Source organism: Sciurus carolinensis, chromosome 2 (genome assembly GCF_902686445.1).
Source record: "Sciurus carolinensis chromosome 2, mSciCar1.2, whole genome shotgun sequence".
Lineage (NCBI taxonomy): Eukaryota > Metazoa > Chordata > Mammalia > Rodentia > Sciuridae > Sciurus > Sciurus carolinensis.
The window spans coordinates 178,943,553-178,961,516 of record NC_062214.1 but is presented as its reverse complement, the minus strand read 5'-3'; the positions used below and the strand labels follow the sequence as shown (position 1 = coordinate 178,961,516).

At 39.1% G+C, this 17,964-nt stretch overlaps 1 protein-coding gene across 8 annotated transcripts in view; it reads left to right on the top strand.

The window, feature by feature from the left end:
* The window catches only part of Ston2 (stonin 2), a 134,777-nt gene that overhangs the window by 113,944 nt on the left and 2,869 nt on the right, over positions 1-17,964 (top strand). For all 8 annotated transcript variants that reach the window (XM_047537049.1, XM_047537029.1, XM_047536995.1 and 5 more), the window contains one exon: positions 11,368-13,203. In XM_047537049.1, coding sequence (XP_047393005.1) covers positions 11,368-13,203 — 1,836 coding nt within the window. The remainder of the gene's footprint in view (positions 1-11,367; positions 13,204-17,964) is intronic.

Here is a 17,964-nt window from a genome sequence, read left to right as displayed (position 1 = left end):
TTTAATCATGAACTTATAATATATGTGTATTTATTAATAAATATATTATCAGTTTACTTTTAAATTATAATAGGTGCTTTAGTTAATGTTATATAACATATTTAAAAGACAGGTTAGAAAGTGAACAAGCATTTTTTAAAAAGAGAGTAAAAGTGGAAGTTCCAAAATATTTTCTTCCCACACTCCAGTGGATCATCCTACTGTCTAGACTGCTAATTTTTTTTTTTCCATACCAGATTGAACCCAGGGGTGCTTAACCACTGAGCCATATACCCAACTCTTTTTATTTTTTGATCAGGGTCTTGCTAAATTGCTTCGGGCCTCAGCCTCCAGAGCTGAGGTATGCACTACCACACCTAGCCCTACTAAAATATCTTACATCTGCCCAACTTACAAAGGCAACTCCAGTACCAAGGGAAAATAGAAAGTCTGGTGTTTAGTTCTGTCCAATGTGACTTAACAGTTCCTTTATGGAATGGATTTTCATACTTGTTATGTTCACAGTGACCTTTTGAATGCATATATCTGTGTGCTTAAAATACAAACTTTGTATCCCTTGTAATTCTCAGCTCATTGAGGGTTCATTTCTGCAATAATTATGGAAAGTCTTGAACTCATGGAATCATAATATGAGGCAAATATATCATTTTCTTTCTTCATCCCCATTTCCCTTCCTTCCATTTTCCCTCCTTCCTTCTTCCATCATCATATTGATAATAGTACAACTTAAAGGCATTCTCCTTCTCTGCTTCTTTCTGTTTTTTCCTTAAGAATTCTGAAATGGTAGTAGTTATTTTTTCTTATTATAGTAAGTAGTATTTATTGAGTACTCTTAAACAGTGTCCATTCAGAACCTCACTTAACTTTAGAATAACCCTTGAAGTGGATGATGTTATTTCCCTAAATATTTGAGAAATACCAAAGTTTAGGGAGGGTTAAGTAATGTGCCCAAGAGCTCACAGTTTTCATGTGGTAGGGCTGGGCCTTTCTGACTCCAGAGCCCAAGCTTTACCCTTTGTTGTCTGTAGTGGCCCAAACAGGCAGTGGAGACCATCTGAGTTCAGGAGTCAATTGAATCTTTTTCTTATGAGTCTTATGTCCATTCAGGAGACATTTGTATATTTATGATGAACAGTGCATGCTGTAGCAAGTGAGGAAAATTGAAAGACTAACATCTGGAAATAACTTTTTACTGTGTTTGCCCATGGATTATCTTATGAGGTTTTCAGAAAAATTTGAGAGGTTTAGGAGTACACCTAGATCTTTGCCTGCTTGGAGAAATCTATTCTATGAATTAGTTGTTTTTCTGTTTTTCTAAGCTGTTATCTTAAATTGATGAGTTTTTAGTTTTATGAATTGCATGTATCACCAGTTTGAAGGAATGTCTCCTCTGATCTTGGTAACTAAAAGAGAGTTGAACAAATACTAAATGAAATCAAATGACCAAATTCAAACTCAAACTCAATTGAAAAGAAGTGGCCTACTGCATACTCAAGCTATTTGGTTATTTTGTTGTTATTGTTATTGCTGGAAAATCTATATAAAGAGAAATGAGCTTTGGTAATATAGGTGAAAGAATCCTTATAGGAATTTGCCCCTAACCTTCCTATTGTTAATCCCAATCACTCCTATTATACTTCTTGAATTTCTTCAAGAAACTATATTGTGGCTAAGGAAATAAGTGGAAGACAGTCAGACTTGGTAGAGACTTAGAACATCTGTTCTTGTCCTCATCCCCAGCACACATGCACACAACATATGTAATAATGTGTGACAGCTCCCAACTGTTCTCTGCCTTTACCACCAGCCCCCTGATCAAATTTAGAGAATTAATTTTGAAGCAGGAATTCCCACCACTGATTTTCAAATGATCAGACTTTGAATCTGGTCTTCAGTAGAATGGCATGACTGTATAACTGCTCTAGGACTGTGAAGGGAAAGATCCTGCTGTGCGTGCCTAAAGTTAGCAGGGCAAGACCTGCTAGTGGGGCTGGTGACTCCCAAGCTCCACTCCAAGACTAGGGGTGTGCCCGTGCCCAGCGTGCAGCTGGTCCATGGCTCACACTGTGGAAGTAAGACTTCCAAGTTTATATATAAAGAGAATGATGGGTACCAGTTCTGCAGGGGCAGACAGTGATTGGTAGGATGTTAGTGCTGGTTCAGTGCAAACCTGTGTATTAAAGAGGCCAGTGAGGGATCTAACAGAGACATTGGTGAGATAAACCTCTTGGTTAATTTCATTTGGCCCAGCTTAACATCCCCGTTAAAGCATAACTTGGTTTTCTGTTACTCACTGACATATCAAGGATGATAATCACACCCCTATCCTGGATGTTCCTAGTCCTTTGTAAGTCCAGTCCTTTCTCTGTACTCTAACCATTGTAGTTAGGTGATAGTAAAGATAGTGTGGTGTGTCTTTACCTTTCTTAGTACTTCCAGGATCTGGGAATCATCTTACAATTGCCTGAAAGCTAATTTTACCTTTTGGCCCAAGAGGGATGAAGCTCTTAGAAGTCGATATTCCTGATCAAATGAAACATCACAGTTTAATCCCTATTAACCCTACTTTAGGGAGTAACTGTTCACTGAAGTCCAGGAACTTGACTGTTCACCTGTCCTTCAGGGGTCCAGAGATTCCTTGGAGCTTGTTAGTGTCCTGGATTGTTGCAGGGGTGCATCCCAATGTGGTGATGGGATGGGGGCGATAAGGATGTGAAAGAACACACTGGCAGTTGTGCAGCCAGTGAATGTCTCCTGTCCTGGTTGCATTAAGAGCCTGGGCACTATAGTTTTGTCACGCCTCTGGGGACTTGACACTGCTCCACCAGGAAGTACTTTTCCTGGGCCCCAGCCCTAGGACTTTCTGGGCATGAGAAGTATACTCTCAAATCAGTCAGGATAGAGTCCTCTTTTTCCCTTGCTCCTATCTTAGTTCTCCCTTACAGTGACTGCTGGATACCACTCCTCTTTTAGGCTCCTGAATCAAAAAAGGCCTTTCTAATTCTTTTCATACTGTGAAAGAGTTTGATTATCCTTCACTCCTTCAAGGGTCCAGAGGTTTTTTGAGGCTTACAAGCCTCCTGGGTTGTTGGTGGGATATATCCCCACATGGTGATCATACCCTCTGAATCTCCTATTTTATCATAATGCTAAGTAGGTCCCAACATACTTAATGCAAGTGAGATGCTCCCTTGATAAGGTCCAGATGATTAGCTCCCTCTCTTACTCATACACATTTACACAGTAGGGGGTGACATCTCTTGACCTTTTGCCCAAAGACTTCTCTGTATAAATAGATGTTAATCCTTGTTTAATTAATATCTTTTCCCCATTGAACAAAGCTCTTAGAAGTTGTATATCAAGGTAAGTCTTGCCAATCTCAAAGGCAATAGGAAAAATTAACCAGATTTTAGCTTAATGAATAAGCATTTAGGAGATAAGTGAGTTAATGAAAATTAAAAGCAGGGCTTGATTTATAATCTCACCTTGGGCAGTTTTCTTAAAATCACTAAACCTCGATCTTCTTGACAAAATGAAGGGTCAAGTTTTACTGTTTCTAAAATCTTTTTAAGCCCTAAAATTCTATGTTTCTCTTTTTGCTTTACAGATTATTCCTTTAGATATTTAATGTGTACTGTGTATCTGGGGCTGATTATACAGTTTTAAGTATATTCTCCAGTATAACAGTAATTGCTATTTCATGTTGAGAAACCTGTAATAATCTAAGAACATTTGTCCATGCCATTTCCAAGAGATTCCAGTGACAATCTCCAAATAATTGTTCTGCATTTGTTGTTGCATTAACAAATTAGGTTAACAAATGGGGAAAAGAAAATGTCAAAATTTTGCTGTGTTCAAAATACAGAAACTACTAGCTTCTTTCACACCATGACTACCATACTTCTTACTTGTCCTTCAGTTTGGGTGCCTTCCTTTTTAACTACTCCATTTCTTATAATCTTTTGGGAACTTAAGATAGATTGTAGTATAACAGTAAAAGAAGCAACCATTTCTCTCTAGTTTGCATCAGTGAAGACACTAGGAATTTCTTAGATACTGGAAAATTTCCTTTGTGGTAGGGAATTAAAACCTATCTTTATACATGGCTGTGTTTGGCATTAACCCAACTCCTCCTAAAAGCAATTTAGAGGTAGCAAGTGGAAGGAATAGTAATTAAAATAAGGCTGAATTTTTGGTTTTGGTTTTATTTTAATAAGTCAATAAAATGGAATTATGGATAATAATTAACTTTGTATTTAAAATAAGTAGCCTTGCCTATTTCTTACTGGAGAATTGGGCCAGCCTTTTATTCTCCCTAATTGTTTCCCTTACTGACTGCACTAGTTGTAACCATTTTAGGAAGGATCTGACTGCTGCTTTCTTAAAACAGACAATAGCTAAACTGTTTGTTTCCTTTCTTTAAGGTTAATTAGTAGTAAAGGTACATTTTAAACATTATTTCTTTATTTTGTGAGTGATGTAGCATTGTTTTTTCTTTTTTTACAGACTGCATTTTGATTCATTGTATATCTTTTTGTTTCTATGGTTGTGCACAATGTAGATTCATACCATTCATGTAATCATACATGTACATAGGGTAGTGATGTCTATCTCATTCCACCATTTTCATACCGTCCCTCCTCCCTCTCATTTCCCTCTATGTAATCTAAAGTTCCTCCATTCTTCTCTTACCCCCCACCCCACTACCCCCATTATATATCATCATTCACTTATCAGGGAAAACATTCGGCCTTTGGTTCTTTGGGATTGGCTTATTTCACTTAGCATGATATTTTCCAATTCCATCCATTTATCTGCAAATGCCATAATATTATTATTCTTTATGGCTGAATAATATTCCATTGTGTATATATACACCACAGTTTCTTTATCCATTCATCTGTTGAAGGGCATCTAGGTTGGTTCCACAATCTAGCTATTGTGAATTGAGCAGCTGTGAACATTGATGTGACTGCATCACTGTAGTATGCTGATTTTAAGTTCTTTGGGTATAAACTGAGGAGTGGGATAGCTTGGTCAAATGGTGAGTCCATTCCAAGTTTTCTGAGGAATCTCCACACTGCTTTCCAGAGTGGCTGCACCAGTTTGCAACTCCACCAGCAAAAAGTGTGCCTTTTTCCCCCACATCCACACCAATGTATATTATTATGTGCGTTCCTGAAAAAAGCCATTCTAATTGGAGTAAGATGAAATCTTAGAGTTGTTTTAATTTGCACTTTTCTAATTACTAGAGATGTTGAGCACTTTTTCACATATTTATTAATCACCTGTATATCTTCTTCTGTAAAGTGTTTGTCCAGTTCCTTGGCCCATTAATTGATTGGGTTCTCTGGGTTTTTTTTGTTTGTTTGTTTGTTTGTTGGTGTAAAGTTTTGTAAGTTCTTTATAAATTTTGGAAATTAGTGCTCTATCTGAAGTGTGGGTGGAAAAGATTTTCTCCCACTCGGTAGGCTCTTCTTTTACATTATTGATTGTATCTTTTGCTGAGAAAAAGCTTTGTAGTTTGAATCCATCCCATTTATTGATTCTAACTTTGATTTCTTGTGCTTTGGAAGTCTTGTTAAGGTAGTCTGATCCTAATCCAACATGATGAAGATTTGGGCCTACTTTGTCTTCTTTTTGGTGCAGTGTCTCTGGTCTAATTCCTAAGTCTTTGATTCATTTTGAGTTTGAGTTTTGTGCAGGATGAGAGATAGGGGTTTAATTTCATTTTACTGCATATGGATTTCCAGTTTTCCCAGTACCATTTGTTGAGAAAGCTATCTTTTCTCCATTGCATGTTTTTGGCTCCTTTGTCTAGTATGAGGTAACTGTATTTATGTAGGTTTGTCTCTGTGTCTTCTATTCTGTAGCATTTGTCTGCCTATTTTGGTGCCAATACTATGCCGTTTTTGTTGCTATTGCTGTGTAGTATAGTTTAAGGTCTGGTGTTGTGATACCTCCTGCTTCACTTTTCTTGCTCAGGATTGTTTTGGCTATTCTCTTATTCTTCCATATGAAGTCCCTGATTGCTTTCTCTATTTCTTTGAGGAATGACATTGGGATTTTAATTGGAATTACATTGAATCTGTATAGTGCCTTTGGTAGAATGGCCATTTTGACAATATTAATTCTGCCTATCCAAGAACATGGAGATCTTTCCATCTTCTAAGGTTTTCTTCAATTTCTTTCTTTAGTCTTCTGTAGCATTGTTTTTTAAAAAGAAAGGATACCAATTTAAAATTTAAAATTTTAAAAATTTGGTTGGTGCGTTATGATTATACATACTAGTGGGATTTATTAGGCCATATTCATACATGTACCTAAAATAATATGATCAATACCATTCCCCAGTACCTTCCTTTTTCCTCCCTAAAGCCTCCCCTGGTCCACATGCACTTACTCTATGTGAGACATTTGTTTTCAACACAAAGCATTATGAAATATTATAGTCCAGTGCTTTCTAACACATATATAATGTGTAATGAAATGTATTATTCTAGTAGTAGTAGTAAGAGCAGCTCACATCCAATGAACTTTTATTATTTGCCTTTTAGGTAGGATTTTATATTTTCCCAAATTCGTAGATGGGAAAACTGAGACAGAAATTAAAAATGTATCCAATGTCATATATCAAGTAAATATTTTTCTTTCTCTTTTTCTTTTTGTATTAGGGATAGAGCCCAGGGGCACTTTACTATTGAGTTATATTCTCAGCCCTGTAAAAAAATTTTTTTGAGGCAGGTCTCCCTCAGTTGTAGTGGCTGACCTTGAACTTGGGATCTTCCTGCCTCATCACCCCCAAATGGCTGGGATTATAGCCATGTGCTACCATGCCCAGCTAGTAAACTGCCAATACATAACTGAAATCAAGGCAATCTGAGTTAAGATTGTAGGTGCTTGTAATTATTTACTTAAAGTAAATACTTCACTCAGAAGTATAGCCTGGTCAACTTCCATGTGAATAAACATGCATTAATAGCATTGTCTCACCAGGCACAGTAGCACGTGCCTATAATCCCAGCTCCTGGAGAGGCTGAGGCAGGAGGATCACAAGTTTGAGGCCAGCCTCAGTAATTTAGCAAAACCCTGTCTCAAAACAATAAATGAAAAGGGCTGGGGATGTAGTTCATTGGTGGAGTTTAACCTGGGTTTAATCCACAGAACCACCAAAAAAAAAATAAATAAATAAAGAGAGAGAGAGAGAGAGAGAGAGAGAGAGAGAGAGAGAGAGAGAGAGAACATTATCTCTAAGTGGCAACACAGGATCCCATTTTAAGGGTGTAACAATTTATATAATCAGTCTCTCATTTTTGAACCTTTAGGTTGTTCACAATTTTTCAGTGGTCCAAATATCCGCTATGTACATTGTTGCATGCTTGTTATTTTCTTAAATTCATATAAGATTCTTGAGTCACTGTTTTTGAAAACTTCATATGAATTCTGGAATTGCCCTTCAGGAAAGTGTAAAATTTCCCCCACTGTCACCAGTAATGGTTATTTGTTCTGTATCTCTCTGATACTAGGACAATTGTATTTCATTGTTTTATAAGGTTCAACTCTTTAGACATTTATGTTTCTTCATCAGTAAATTATTTGTTCATTCTCCTTATCCTATTTATTTGTGAAGGTATATTCATTTTTTAAGGACACACATTCATTATATATTATGATCATGAACTTTTTATCATACATAATGCAAATATTTATCAACAGAAATTTTACATACAGATAAATTGTCTTTTTACATGTGAAAGTCAAAAAAAATTCTCTCATAAAATGAGACTCAAAAGAAATATAATTCAGCATGTGTAAAAACAATCAAAACCGTCTCTCAGTCAAGTGAAAAATGAAGCAAAATTAAATCACAGTAGGAAAACCAGTGTCAATAGGAATGATTTTTTTTTTTTTTTTTTTTTTTTTTTTTTTTTGCGGTGCTGGGGATTGAACCCAGGGCCTTGTGCTTGCAAGGCAAGCACTCTACCAACTGAGCTATCTCCCCAGCCCTAGGAATGATTTTTTAAAGTAGCTCTTGGAAGTCTCTGGTTGCACCTCAAGAAATGCTTTATTTTATGTAACCCATAAACCATTTCTGCTTTTCATTTGTATCAGTATGTTATGTTATTGAGGAATTTTTTCTTTATACATGATTTTGAAAAAAAAAAATTCTTTTTTTTTTATTTTATTTTTTTATTTTTTTGCTGTGCTGGGGATCGAACCCAGGACCTTGTGCTTGCAAGGCACCGACTGAGCTATCTCCCCAGCCCGTGGAAAAACAAATTCTTGATTTCTTTCTTTTATTCTTTCTTTCTCTCTTTTTTGGGGGCTGGGGTTACTGGGGATTGAACCCAAAGTGCTCTACCACTGAGCTCCATCCCCAAATTCTTTATTTTTTTACTTTGAGACAGGGTTTTGCTAAGTTGCTGAGGCTGGCCTTGAACTTGGGATCCTCTTGCCTTAGCCTCCCAGTCCCTGGAATTTTAGGTTTGCACCACCATACCCGGCTCAAATTCTCAACTTCAGAAATTTGACCTACATTTCACTCCTAACTAAAAGATAGGTTTTTAAAACTGTTGTAATTATGGGGCCCAAAATGGCCAAAGAAGAGAGAATTTTGAGACAGACTTTCAGTGTTTTTCAATGACCATCAAAGAGAAAACAGAATCTCTAGGAATTAATTTAATTCAAAAAAGTCCTTTATAATTTAAGAATATTTCATTTAAGTTATGAGTCTAAATGCATCAAAACTGTCTAGAACTTGATGTGATTTTAAATTACTTGATTTGAAAAGGAATTTATTGTAAGAAAATTATCTTAAGTAGAGACAAATGCCTTTTTTCTCCTTTTTTGACTCAGAAGGAGATGAGAAATGCTATTTCAAGGACAAGATTCCCAGCACAGGGGAACCCTTTGGCAGGAGGATAAATGGCTTTGGCAGAAAGCTGCCATCCCAAAAAAAACGGACTTCAGCTTGTTCTAAACCAGGGTGTGGTGATGAGCTCCAGGCACAAGCAATACCCCTGCTAGCAGGGTGGGCCAGCCAGGGGCTGCTTGGGTAGAAACACAACCTTCTGGAAGTCCACAAAGCTGCCTCATTAGAAATGGGTGATTTTTGAGAACCACCCCTTGCCCAGTTCTCTAGGGAGGATGAGTTACTATTCCTAGGAAGTGATTATGTTAGTAAAATATTACTAAGGTTTGCAATGTTTCCCTTACCTCCATTACAAAATAAGTTATTAATAACAATAATAATCAGTTAACACATTAAATACAAATACTATAAACCCAGGTTATTTCCTGACCCTTTCCCTTCATTTGTCAAAAAATAAATCACTTGTACATCCACAAAACTGAATTTGAAGGAGGTTCTCATCTTTAATTTTAAAATGCTTTGAAATCCTTTTGCAGTGCTGCACATACAGAAAATACCTTGTGCTCTTTGTATTTCTGGAGCAGGTGTGGATATGTGTGTATTTATATGCACGTATTTAGCCTACCTTTCCCAAATGACGTTTTTAACTAAGAAAATTGCTATCTGTTTGAATATAGTTCTGGCAGGATGGTGACAAGCCAGCCTATCCTTGTGTAATTACATGTACAATTTTGTGTGGCATTGCTGATTCGTTGTGCTTGGATGTAATGTGCATGAAGGTTTATCAAGGCCATCAGAAATCTCAATCTTTGTGTATCCTTTTCCCTTTGACTCTGAATGACTGGCAGTAGAAATAGTGGGTGGGGTGATGGCAGAGATCCCCATACACTTTCCTCCAGAGTTGGAAAATGGAAGAGCTACTCCAAAGCAAAGTTCCTTTTCACATTCAATCAACAAACCTTTGCTGAGTGTTTACTCTATGCCAGATGTTCATCCAAATCAGCTCCTTCTTGCTAAAGGTCTTGTTTTTCTCCTCCCTTCCCACAACCTCTGCAGACACAAAAGGTCCTTATTCTACTGAAAGGTCTAGATCATTCCCTCATTACCACTCATGTCCTGTACCCACTTCCTTGAGGGACTTGCTAGGGTGGAGTTTTATTTGTAGTAAACTGTTTATTATCCATTAAATAAGCCCCAAGATGGACATTTTAGAGAAAAAAAAAGAGATTATAATATGAATATTTCGCATGTTGTTATAAACCTGTGAATGACTAGGTATTTATTACTCTATTGTGTGCCTTAATTTCTTTCTTTTTTTTTTTTTTTTTTTTTTGTGTGTGTGTGTGTGTGTGCTGGGGATCGAACCCCAGGGCCTTATGCTTACAAGGCAAGCACTCTACGGACTGAGCTATCTCCCTAGCCCCTAATTTCTTAACATTCATCCCACTTGTTGGATGTTTAAAATCTCCTTTTATTTCTTCCTAATATAAAAAATGGACATCTCTCTTTTTCAAACTTGATTCCTAACTCGATTTATTTCTTAAAGGTAGAATTACTAAGTTATAGTTCATTAACATCTCTAAGATCCTTAGTTATCTCACCAGACCACTTTTCATAGTGTTTCTTGCAACTTAGTCTCATTGAGGGTCTGTTCAGTGTTCTTCTCATGCCACCCTTTCTCTTAATAAAAAATGAAAACTTCAAAAATCTTTGATTTTGTTTTGTTTAATTTTTTTTTTATTGTTAGTGATACTGGATATTCTTCTTGTGCTTATTAGACATTTTTACTTTCTCTTTCATGAGTTATCTGTTTATGTCCTTTGCCCATATTTCTGATGAGGTTTGTGTTTTTCTTATTCATTTATATGAACTTACTCCATACCTATTGATGATGTTACTGTTTTGTCTAATATTTTTATCATATTTGGGCTAGAGTTCTTCCAAGTACATTATTTGTAGTCATATTATCACTGACAGAAATTAACTTTTTAAAAAATGAGGTCTGGGACTGGGGCTATGGCTCAGTGGTAGAGTGCTTGCCTAGCACACGTGAGACACTGGGTTCTATTCCCAGAACCATGTTAAAAAAAAAAAAAAAAGAAACTAAACAAAGAAATCTCAAGAGAGATTTAAAAAAATTTTTAAATGAGGTCAGTTTATATTGTTTTATATAGGAGGTAGTTTTCAGTGCTTAAAAATTAAGATTATACAACTTAGAGGTAAGTATAGAATACATCTGTTCCAGAGCTTGGTCCTACCAGTTAATGCTTCTGTATTGATAATACCATTATCATGTTAACTTCATGTAAGATGGTGTGCTCATTACAAAATTATGAGGTCTGTGCTCAGACCAAACACTTGAGACAGGTATTTAGCTGCTTTGAAACTTAATGGATTCCAGATAAAATTCTAGTATTCCCTCATTCACCTGCTTCAGTTTTCTACTCCGCAGGGCCTGAGTGGCTGCCCCTCATATGTTCTCCTTTTCCTTTTAGACAATTCTTCCTCACTCCAGGAAGATGAAGAGGTAGAGATGGAGGCCATCAGTTGGCAGACCAGCAGTCCAGCCATGAACGGGCACCCTGCATCTCCCGTCACCTCTGCTCGTTTCCCCAGCTGGGTCACTTTTGATGACAATGAAATTAGCCTCCCTTCACCACCAGTCACCTCTCCTCTGAAGCCAGATATAACATCTATTACATCTGTGGTCCCAGGTGTACCTTTTAACTCAACTGGGTCTTTTAAGAGGGATCGTCCCAAGAGTACTTTGATGAACTTTTCGAAAGTTCAGAAGTTAGACATTTCCTCCTTAAACCGTCCACCTTTCATAACTGAGGCACCACCTTGGAGGGCAACCAATCCTTTCTTGAATGAGACTTTACAGGATGTACAACCCTCCCCTATCAACCCGTTCAGTGCTTTCTTTGAGGAACAGGAGAGGCGCTCCCAAAACAGTTCCATTTCCAGTACCACAGGCAAAAGCCAAAGAGATTCACTCATTGTCATCTACCAGGATGCCATCAGTTTTGATGATTCAAGCAAAAGCCAGTCACATTCCGATGCTGTTGAAAAACTTAAGCAGCTCCACATTGATGATCCTGATCATTTTGGCAGTCCAACACTACCCGATGATGACCCAGTAACCTGGATTGAGCTGGATGGCCACCCACCTGGACCAGCTCTGGCCCAGCCAAGGGACGGATGGCCAATGATGCTGAGGATCCCTGAGAAGAAAAACATCATGTCCTCTAGGCACTGGGGACCAATCTACATCAAACTGACAGATAGTGGTTACCTGCAGCTCTACTATGAGCAGGGCCTAGAGAAACCATTCCGTGAGTTCAAGCTGGAGATCTGCCATGAAGTCTCAGAACCCCGGCTTCAAAACTATGATGAGAATGGTAGGATCCACAGCTTACGGATTGACCGAGTCAGCTACAAGGAGAAGAAGAAATACCAACCCAAACCTGCTGTGGCCCACACAGCAGAGAGGGAGCAAGTGATTAAGCTGGGTACCACCAGTTACGATGACTTCCTGAGCTTTATCCGTGCAGTTCAGGACCGTCTTATGGATCTGCCGGTGTTATCGATGGACCTAAGCACAGTTGGCCTGAACTACCTCGAAGAGGAGATCACAGTGGATGTCAGAGATGAATTCTCTGGCATTGTGAGCAAAGGAGACAACCAGATTCTCCAGCACCATGTCTTAACACGGATCCACATTTTGAGTTTCCTCTCCGGGCTTGCAGAGTGCCGCTTGGGCCTTAATGACGTTCTCGTGAAAGGAAATGAAATCGTTTCCCGGCAGGACATCATGCCCACCACAACCACAAAGTGGATTAAGCTCCATGAATGCCGTTTTCATGGGTGTGTGGATGAGGATGTGTTTAGTAGCTCTCGAGTTATTCTCTTCAACCCTTTGGATGCATGCCGGTTTGAGCTCATGCGGTTCAGGACAGTGTTTGCAGAGAAGTCCTTGCCTTTCACACTCAGGACTGCAGCCAGCATCAACGGGGCAGAGGTGGAGGTGCAAAGCTGGCTGAGGATGTCAGCTGGCTTCTCCTCTAACCGTGACCCTCTCACCCAGGTTCCCTGTGAGAATGTAATGGTGCGTTACCCAGTGCCCAGTGAGTGGGTTAAAAACTTCCGCAGGGAAAGCGTCCTGGGGGAGAAGTCTCTGAAAGCCAAAATGAACCGAGGGGCAAGTTTTGGCTCAACTAGTGTGTCTGGCTCTGAGCCCGTCATGAGAGTAACTCTGGGAACTGCCAAGTATGAGCACGCCTTCAACGCCATCGTGTGGAGGATAAACCGACTGCCTGACAAAAACTCAGGTAGGTCATGGTTTCTCTTCTATGGAAACGCCCATGTGCTCCCTGAAAGCTGGGATCACCTTCCATATCTTCTTCCTCTACCAAGCGCTTGCTTTTGTTGTGTGGTGGGAATGGTAATGGATGGGGAGGGCACCAGAAAACCTGAAACATGTGTGCAAAGTAACAAGCGTAGTGACCTAGTTCACTCCATCTTTTCAGCTCCTTGATATCATAAATCTTCCATAAAACTATGTATTATTCTGCTCAGCTAGGCTGCTAAGCAGCTTTCCAAGGAAGTTTCTGAATGTTTATTCTTTTGGGACTCATTAAATTATTAACTGTGGTGCTCCAGATCCCTCCTGGAAGGCCTCTGGGTTCTGAAGAGGCATCTTTCTAGCTGTGTCCTGCATGTAGGTGAAAGGACCGTTTTGTGACCAAATCATAAGATTTCTGAGCCCAAGCACTCTGTGAAACCTGTCAGTCATAACATCTCAAACTCAAAGTTAGCCTCTGGGACTTTGGGATGGGCAAGAGAGAAAGTGACCTCCAATCAGATTGAAGATCCAGACAGAGTCCAAATGGGCTCAAATTCCATCAGGCAAAATGTAAAGCAAGAAATGTTTATTTAAACAAACAAACAAAAAGCATACCAATCCTAGCTGACCTGCTCCCAGCTCTAGGAGATGCTGTTGTGCTTGACTGAGCCCAGAAGGCAATTACTTTTCTTGTTGATCCAGAGAGATTCAGTGACTCAATAAAACCAGGCAGCAACCAAACCAGCTCTGATAGCTTTCTTTCTTACAATAGGTCTGGGTGACCCCAGTGGCAGGAACAAGCTCATGATCCATGAGCTTTCAAACCACTTCTCTCCTTACTTATGATAAATTGTGCCCATCTGTTAACAAAAGTGGATTTGCTAGTGGAGCAAAGAGAATAAGGTTTGATTGAAATGTGAGGCTATGCTTTAGTTCCTTGTCATTATTAACTCCTAACTGTGCATTCGAGTGTTCCTCTTCTGCTCAGCATGTAGAGTGGCTGTGTTACTATATCCTAGGTGCAGTATGACATGATAGCAAGAAGCAGTACTGTCTGGTAACTCCCCAGACAGCACAGAGAGCTGGCGCACACCAGGCGCTCTGTGTCAGACACTGGGTGTAGCGGTGCATCTGAAAAGACAATAGGGTCTCTGTTTGAGGCTGGGTTTGCTGCCCTCTATTCCTAAACTGACAGCATTTTAAAAGCAAGGTCTTCCTCTTCGTGCTTGCTTCTTCCCTTCTCTTGAATCAGCACTATGTTCTCTGGTGAATGCACTGCCATTTCTGTAGCAGCCACAGGCTCTCGCAACCTTCCATTGAAGGAAAAACCCTTAATCCCCCTATGGCACAGAAGCCCTGGGGAAGAGAGAACTGTGGAATTACTGCACTTCCAAGCTGGAAGCAACCATGGGGACAACTCACACAAACCTCCTCGTTTTGCAGATGAGAAATTAAGGCCCCAGAGGTGATGTCTCATCTAAAGTCTCACAGCCACATCCAGGCCTGTTTTGTCAATACCACAGCCCCTCTTACATAGCAGTAGATGAAGCCAGACAGACACAAACTTGAACTAATTTCTATTACAAGAACAAAGATTTGCAGTTTTCCCAGTGCATACCAACATACCTCAAAGTGATTTAAAATATTTAAAAGAACTATATAAGGGTTTTTGATTGTAAGCAACAAACACTGACCTTAATTAAGTAAAGGAGAGGGAGGGAGGAATGAAAGAAATAGGAAGGAAAGAAGGAAGGAGAGGAAGGAAGGAGAGAGACAGCTGCATGAATACGAATAGCTCAGAGAACTGAAGAAAAGGTTGAAAAGATAGACATCAGAAAGGAGAGCTCCAGAATAGCCTCATAACTAGTGGATTTCTCCTCAGGGTGCGGCCACTGGGACAAATGATCACCACCATTTTCTGTCTTCTTGCCAGGAGGGTCCAGGCATTTTGACTGATCCAAGCACCAAGATGATATTCAGCACCAGGGAAGATTATTTCTCAAAAAGAAGAGAAAAAAGATTGCTACCAGAAAAAGTAGAAATGGACACAGGACAGGGACAAAGCAATAGGTCTTCAGCAAACATACTTCTTAATGCTTCCCAGTGGAGAATATTCAGTAGGCTCAAGGCTAAGTAAATGCAGCAAGTATATGTTAGTAATTTACTAGAACCTTATTTGTGGGAGATTTTTAACATACAGGGCAGCATAAGGATATTTAAAGATGTCTCTTACGTAAACCCGCAATGCCCTTCACTGCTTTTTCTGTCATGGCTATACACTATTTTTAGTAGTGAAACTCCCAAAAGAGCCTTCTTGTACTACTTCTGGCCCATGGTGTGTTTCCGTACCCATTCAGGAAATTAATAGTATTCTTTTCTGGAAACTTGAATTGTATTAGATTTATATCCTGGTCAGACTGCAATTTCCTACCATAATTAGAAATCACTGTGCCCAGCCCTTGCCCTCCCATCCTATGCTCCATCCATGAAACAAGAAAGCTGATGACAATCTATTCGTAATAGCCCCTTTTCTGAACTCTTCTGTCTAGGTGTTAGTCTTGGCAAATAACCTTTTACAAGTTATTTTTTTGTAATGACTTCCACCTCCTTTTACAGGGACCCAGCAGAGGTCAAAAGGCCCAGCTGACTGAGAGGCCTGAACCTTTCCACACACACTCCCATCTACCTTGGCCCTGCTTCTGCATCCTACAGTGGGCATGGCAGGCAGACAGCATGGGCCAGCAAATTGGCACCCCTGCCTGTTCTGGTAGCCCAAGTATGTAGCCACATTGGGCTTATTCCAGTCTTTTCCTCAGTTTCTCCCTGGGAAACCATGTAGCTGCCTCTGAATACCAAACTGCCTCCCACCAGCAGGGCCCGCAAGTGCACAAGCCCAGCTAAAAGTTCCAAGGATTGCTGCCACTCAGATCTCAGCAATTTTTCTTAATCTTAGAAGATGCTGGAATAAGTCCTGCTTATTTCACAGGTCTCACAATAAGAAATAAAACATTCTATCCTACAGAGGTAACTTTGCTGGAATTCTAGTTCTCATTAGATCAGGTAAAGATAAAACCATTCCAGTAAGAATAAAGCCTGAATTTTAATGTTACATTTTCTCAGTTTCATCCAAGAAAATAACATAATGTGTGGGCTTTTTTAGCTCATTACCATGAATTAAACTATACCAGTTTTCAAAATTACACTTAATTATCCACCAGCCTCACACATCTAATAGTTGAGGCTAGGAATCTAGGGAAAAATGTTGCTTTCAGAGTGTGCTGTGAAAGGAGGGAGTCACTTTTGTAAAAGAAATGAGTTTTCAGTATTCCAACAACATGCAAATAAAGGTAGTTGGATAAAAACAGCTATTGAGAGACTCTTCTACCTATGTTGTAGTGTTCTAATTGCATAACAACATATCAAGAAGAATTTAGGGCATGGTTTAGAATCAGAGTCAGATCTGAATTGATTCCCAGCTCTACTACTTAATGTAGTGTGACCTCAGGCAATGAATTTCTTCTCAGAGAAACCCAATTTTTCTCATCTGTAAAATAGGGCTATTAATACCTCGCTCATTCAGAATGAAATTAGATAAGTGCTTTTTAAGTGTTTAGCACACTATCTGGTCTGTAACAAATGTCCAGTGAATGATAGCTATATAATTACATCTGTGGTACACAATTAAGAAGACATAATGAGTGGATTCATTTTCAAGTGATGTAATTTCTACAATTACATGTATCTTATTTAAATTCCTTTCCTAAAAAACAGTATAAATTTTTCAGTTAATTTCACAAAGTCTTATTTTCAAGTTACCATTGAATTATGTTACATTTGTTAAACAGCAAAACAAATACTTCACTCTGTAATGTTTTCCTTGGAGAGTGGGTGTGTACTTTCTTACTTTCTGATATTGAAAGTCCTGCCCAGACCAGTAAAAAAAATAAAATAAAAAGTGGGGATGATTGTTTACTTGGAAAACTGGGGTAATTAAGGGGTTGTTTCAGTTACACCATTAAGCCAAAGCTAGAAAGCTCTGGCACTTTCTAGCCATGACCTTGGACAGCTCACTTTGCTTGGAAAGCCTTTGTTTCCTGGTCTGAAAAGTGAGGATAATATTATGACTTCAAGGGATTGTTAGGAAGATTCAGTGAGTTTATCTGTGGAAAGCACTTATCCCAGTGCTGGGCTCAAGGCACTCAGCAATCATTTCCTGCTGTGCCTGAAGAATGACAGGAAACTTCAAGGGTTAAAGTCTCAGAACTAAGCTCTAATTTTTCTTTCCTCAAAATCTAATGACAATTCTCAAACAGAAATCAAATCCTTAATTTGCCATCCAGGTCTAATTACGTATAGACTTATAGAATGGGACAGCAGGCGACTGTGCCCAGCATACGCCAGCCCACCCTTTCCTTGTCCCTCCCATCATCTCCCCATTCTGCAGTTGAGAAATTGAGACCTGGAGAGAACAAAGGACTTGGGTGTGGACTCTCTGCCACTTGCATGGCAGCTGGAAGCCAGTGCATGGTATTCTGATATGGATTAGTTGTTCTGAGGAGTGTACCAACATTCCCTAATACATGTGTGCTGTCTATAAGGTCTTTGTCATGTATGTCATTCACCCACAGAAATATGCTAAAAGCCTTTTCGAAAATACCAATGCTATTAAGAAAATTCAACTCATCCTTCAAAGGAAAGCAATGATTTTGCTCCAGGTGGCTGTCATTGATGTTTTATTATGTGCTAA